Source organism: Rhopilema esculentum, chromosome 16, assembly GCF_057945365.1.
Source record: "Rhopilema esculentum isolate cy_ngs chromosome 16, ASM5794536v1, whole genome shotgun sequence".
Classification (NCBI taxonomy): Eukaryota; Metazoa; Cnidaria; class Scyphozoa; order Rhizostomeae; family Rhizostomatidae; genus Rhopilema; species Rhopilema esculentum.
Window position 1 is genome coordinate 1,726,366 of NC_142830.1, and position 6,155 is coordinate 1,732,520.

General features: G+C 33.5%; 1 protein-coding gene across 1 annotated transcript; it reads right to left on the minus strand.

Moving 5' to 3' along the window:
- Nucleotides 1-12: 12 nt before the first annotated feature.
- Nucleotides 13-6,067, minus strand: LOC135682552 (tetraspanin-13). Its single transcript, XM_065197492.2, has 5 exons — nt 5,776-6,067; nt 3,008-3,178; nt 2,187-2,402; nt 1,889-2,032; nt 13-1,392 (listed from the first exon to the last, which is right to left on the minus strand). Exons 1-5 carry the CDS (start codon nt 5,878-5,880, stop codon nt 1,318-1,320), a joined length of 711 nt encoding a protein of 236 aa, XP_065053564.1. The 5' UTR covers nt 5,881-6,067; the 3' UTR covers nt 13-1,317.
- Nucleotides 6,068-6,155: the final 88 nt, after the last annotated feature.

The window sequence follows — 6,155 nt, forward strand, 5'->3', positions numbered from 1 at the left end:
ATTAAACAGGAATTGAACTAAAACAGACAATAAAAACAATGTTAATGATGCACTTATCAATCATAAATCTAAACTGCGAAATTGGCAAAGATAATTGCACATAATAATTTTTATGAAACATTATCATGATAAAAAAAGCAAAACACAACTGAAAGGAAAGTAAATTTCCAGCACAAGGTATCATTTTGCCGGCAAATAAAAGTAGTTATTTTACGCATACCAAGATCTAAAGGCATGTTTTCCGAAATATATCTATGTAAACCTGCATACTTAACCAAAACCTATGTAAACCTGTATGAAAATATCCTCTCATCAAAAACAAAATATTGAAAACATGGGCGTTGTTACCAATGGCCATTTTTGGTAAAGGAGCCTTGCATCCATCTCACATTCTACTAGTTCAATATGCGATTTAAAAAGTTTTTTTCACATTTCGCAAACATCAATCGTTTGATAACCAACAAAAATTAGACAAGTTCTTGTAGATCCTTAGAGTAGGTTTGCAAGTAGCAAAACGTGGCTAAAGGTAGTTGGTTTTAAGGAGTAGCAAATAAGCACATTATTAAGAAGAAATATAGCTATCCAACATTTCCTATTTTCTACAGGCAGCCACTTTGGACTGTTTTTAAGACTGCCTTTGAGGTATGTTATGATAAACAGGTCTAGCATTGTCCAAGAAAATAAAACAATTGCCTTTTTGACTAAAATGACTGAGTTTATTAAAACTTTATCATATACCCTATAGTCACTAGAAAGAAACATATTCAAACATTCTTCATTTACAGCTGCTACAGTTGAGTTAAACGGTTTAAAGCTTTTAAAAACACCAATGAATAAAACTGTTAAATCAATCTGTCTAGCGGGCCTAAGAAGCTTACACTCTTGTAGGGCTGTGCTGTACCTGTGAAAGTCATGTCTATTTTTCCAAACCAGATGCATCAAGTTATCCTCTATGGCATGCATATTGGCAAATTTGATTGATTTAAATAAGTAGCAAAACTTTTACTCAGTTGTGAGTAAAGTTAAATTTAATGTCAGTGTACTCCCTTTTGAGGCTGTTACTTTAATATTCAGATACTTAATCAACAAATCTTACAAAGCTAAAGTCAAAATTGATTATACTGCCTTACACAGCACACAAATTATATTTTGAAAGGAGCAAAGTTCCAATCACAAAATGGCTATCATTTCATGGAAATATGAAAGATCATTTGTTCTAAGTGATTTTCAGCAAATGCCACTTTGCAAGTACCTCAAGATGAAAGAAATGTATACAACTTAGGAATTCCAATCAGAGATTTATTGGCATTGACAAGCTTAAAGGAAGGCATCCAGATTCACAGCAGGATCTTTCTGATTTCTGTATTTGATGGCAAGGTAGATACCCATGAGCTAAACAGAAGAAAAACATGTTGTAAAACAACAAAGAAATAGGACAAAACTGTGAAGCATCAATTATTCAACATTTCCATACAGCGCAAAAACTGTTCTGGCAGCTGGTATGGACTGAAATATATTTGTAACACAAAAGACATAAATTGAAAATATATATACTTTTTCAAAACAATTAGTTGTCATATGCTTGCTCTTTTAGAAAAATTGTCTATTTAAATATCTCTTCCTAGCCTTGAAAATCATTAATGCATATTGACAGAGAAAATGCTCACAGTCAAGGTTGATATACAGTACATTCAAGTAATAGCCACATCAAATGTTGTTTGAAAGGGTGAAACAGTAAACTGAGCCAAATTGATTAGCTTTGCATATTTGGATCTAAAATCTATGTGACTATAAATGGCAGTGTGAGATTAAATGAAAGGGACATCAACTTTAGAGATAATTATAAAAGCAGTTTGCCAAGGAAAGAAAGAAATCATAAAAAACTTACTAGAGTAAATGCAAAAAAGAGGCCAACACCACCAGCAACTGAGAGAGCATGCTCAAGAGTAACTTTGTACTTTTTGTAACAAGTGGTACAACCCAGGCATGGATCAGCACCTTTTCCTGTCTTGTCATCCACACAGCAAGACAACTAATATAAAATAAGAAAAATATGATTTTCTAAACAACCATGTATAATTTTGAAAGATTCTCACATTTTGACATTCATCCATAGGTAGAATCTACAAAGTGTGTAATTTTTTATGATTGAATCTAATGTCACCAGATAAATGATTTATACTCACTCCAGAACAAGAAGGATTAGTACTACTGACATTGAACTTCACTGTCTCAAATCCACAACAATCCAGTTTTGTCTGAAGTTCACTTTTCTCTTTTGCACTAGCAGCTTTGTGCCATCCAGCCTTCAAGATATCATGCTGTTGATCACTAGTGACAGCTAATGCAGCAATTGAAACTGACAGTTGGATTATGAAAAGAAGAGACATTATCACCAAGTACTATATATGAATCAAGGAATTCACACAATCAATAGCTGCCTACAATTAAAATTAACTATCTTCTCTCCTTACCAATTAAAATTTAAGTTTCTAAAAAAGCATGTCATATTATGTGTTTATTAAACTCATAAAAAAATCATAAACTTGGTAAAGTTTTATTCAATGATTCATATCAAATTTAGATCAATAAGATGATGAGATGTAAAAAGGGTGCTTGAGTGGGCATAAGAAACAATAATCATAAAACTGTAATTACATATATTATAGCAAATATAATTTAAAGTGTAATTGCTTGCACAGAGTCACTAAAGAAGCCTGATTTAGAATTTTTTACTGCAAGGTCTCAAAAACTCAGAAACCAAGAAACTCCAGAAAGTGTAATTTGGTTGCATTTTTGTTACCTTTCATATATTTGCTAAAAACCATTTGGAATAAATCAAGCATCCATGCATATTGGACATGTTTGTCAAACAAACCTCATCCAAAAAAAATATTTAATCTCTTTGGGACCACCATGGCTTCTCTATTGATCATGGTACCAGGTTGAAGATGGTTAAAAGATGAAAGCAAAAAATCATATTTAGTTTTATTGATTGAAAGGATACAAAGAACAGCAGTACTTGATTGTGCCTTATTGCTCCTATTAAACCAAGCATTGCTGTAAGGAATATGAATACTCCACAAGCAATGACACCACCAAGGATAGGCAAACTAAGATTTTTCATAACAGCAACCTTGGAGTAAGCAGCAACACCTATCAGTGTTAAGCCAAGAAACTAAAAAGCAAATGCATAGCGTTGTCATATACCATATAGTAAAAAAGACTTAAAATCAACATTATCATATAAACTGAAATAAAACCAATAACATTAACATCCCTAGAATAAAAAGCATGGATAAAAAACTTGAAAACATGCAAACAGAAGCAGGAGTACAAGTTATAAAAATTATTCTATGCATAAAATAAATCTAATTACATCAAAATTCCTAGAATAAGAAGTACAGATAAAAACACAAAAGCATGAAAACAGAAGCAAGTTTACAAGTTATAAAAATTATATTATGCATTGAATCTATTAAATAAATCCAATTACATCAAAATCCGTAGAATAAGAAGTACAGATAAAAAACATGAAAACATCAAAACAGCAGTGGCGTAGCGTGAGCGCAGAACTAAGACATGGGATAACATAAAATATACAGCTATGTTGAATGAATGTATTTGTAATTTCAGCTTTTCAAAAATACAAGCGGTAATTAATGATAATCATGATAATAAATTTTGATTTTGAAAGTAACAAATTATTTGTACTAGAGTAATTCTAATCAATCAAGGTGTCTATTCTCTGCATCAGAGGCTCCAACACAGGTTTTTTGAAAAAAGCTCAATTAATTTGCAAGAATTTTCAGAATAACTCCTAGTGCTAAAACTGCTTCGCAAAAGATTTTATTCTTATTCATATTCCTCAAGAAAAGGAATGACCTTATCACATGCCCACAATGTGAGAATTTTTATGCTGGGGATTCCCACAAGGAGGAGCTCTCCACATTGCAAAATTGTTAACACACTGCAGAGCCTAGGCGAACAAGAGCAAATGTTACTGCTCATTTTCTACTCTCATAGTTAACAAAGATGACAATAATGAGCTGTGAGAGTTGTCAGAATTGAAAATGCTTCCATGTGTATAGTTTCAGAAAGTTAGTCCCGGCAAATCATCATGTATTTGGCAAGGCTTGCGCTCAGGTCTACCGCATGCCCTGGCCCGTAAATTCTGACTATACTGGCAAGACTTTTGACTTGGATTACGGAATGCGGATCATGACAAATAGACTTTGACCCTGCTTTGATGAAATTTTTTCTCATTTTAACAGTCACAGAGTTAAGAAAGAAAAATAATTAGATTTGAAATGAGGTACCACGCAAAAATTATTTGCAAAAAGCAGCTTATAGGCAGAAAAATGTTGTGTATTATTAAATATTTTGGAATGCTTGCGCTAAGGCTGACTGCAAGCTCCAGTTCGGAAAATTCTCACTTCTCTCAGAAGCTTCTCTCGAGTTGCGCTTAAGCTGCACTGGAGCATCGCATGTTTCTCTTATTTTAGACAGGCAAAAAGAGTGATTTGGAGGGTCTTCAGTTAGTCAGATTTTCGAATTTTACAATTTTTAGCGATTTGTTTACTTGGAAAAATAGCCAATTTGGGCCAATTGGCATGTTGGCGCTGGAGTTCACCGCATGCTGCTTGTGACAAAAAACAGAAGCCATTTATTGCGGAAATTGTTATGCATTGACTTTAACACTACAACAAATTTATTAACGGTAGAAGTGTTGCAAGAATTTTAGAATTTGTCTATGAATTTTTACGCTTGCGCTGTAAGCGTAGCATACATAGACACTACGCCACTGCAAAACAGAAACAGGAATACATGTTATAGATTATCACTTAGATGATTAACAAACAATATTCACATGCAGCCTTTATCTTTGTCATCAATGGAACCACACAACCTAATTCATAAGTAAAATAGTCCAGTCAATAGACTGTATGCATAATGACATCATTTGACAATATTGCGCAATGCGTTTTTAGTAATTGTAGTAACAGGCATCTCACTTTTTTACGTTTTCCTTGGTTTTCACAAGTCTATCTTCATACTTGCTTTAGAAAACAGAACAATTTCAAGGAAAATGAACACATTTTCTAGGAAGTCGGTAGCCCTATTTTTTTCAAAGTGCTTGCACAGGCATCAGTGGTTCTATGCCAACGATCACATGATCTTTTTATTGGCAGTTTTAACTTCTGGGTCAGATACTTATCTAAAGAAGACTGAAAAACGTAGCAGTATAATGTCTTTTTGTTGGAGGGCTTGCCAATGTTTAGGCCAAGTATGTCAGATAAAAAATACTTCAGTGACCAAAATATAATGTAGTTTTTTGTTAGGTTTAGAGACAATACATTCGCATCAAGATTCATTTTGCTAGCTTGAGTTCAATGTTGGGTTAACCTTTGTAGCTTGTTAAGGTCTTCAGCTTCAGAATGGGTAGAATTTTCTTTCAGGTGTATATAATGACGCTATGATGACATTGAAATGTTGCTCAAAAATTCACTATTTATTGTTTTCTCCTATTGGACCAATAAGACCAAAAATGTACCACTTAAGATACTACATGAAAATCCTTAGAGCTTTTGCTTACTTCTGCTTGAGCAAAAACCAAACTCGTTACGCATGATTACCAGCCTTGCAAAAGGACAGCTGGACAGACTATTGAATACGTGCCTTATTTTGGTTTATATAATGAACTGACTGAGTCAAACCTTCCTTGTATTTTGATATTGTTTTTAAGAATAATCAACTGAATATCGTAATACGTACAATATACAGTGTGTTCAAAGCTGCGAGCGAATTTCTCGAGCAAACATAAGCACATGACTTGACAGGACTTTGTGACATCGGCCTTTGAGATGGGAACTTCGGCATTTTGTTTGCGTGTTGGCTGTTCCTCAAAAGTAATTTATTTTCCTGTGATCAGCTTATTTAAATAAATAAAGATGTTAACATAAAGTGCTTTGTTGCTGAAAACCTTCCTGTTCTTTGGTTTTGTTTGGTGTTATTTGTTGAGGTTGCAAAAATACGATACACGTAGCAGAAGTGTTGTTGCTGCTGTGGATATTTCGGAAATCGATTCGAGGCCACCTAAACAATATATTTTGTACAGTCGATTGCGTGTCGTTCCATGTTTGATAAGTTATATA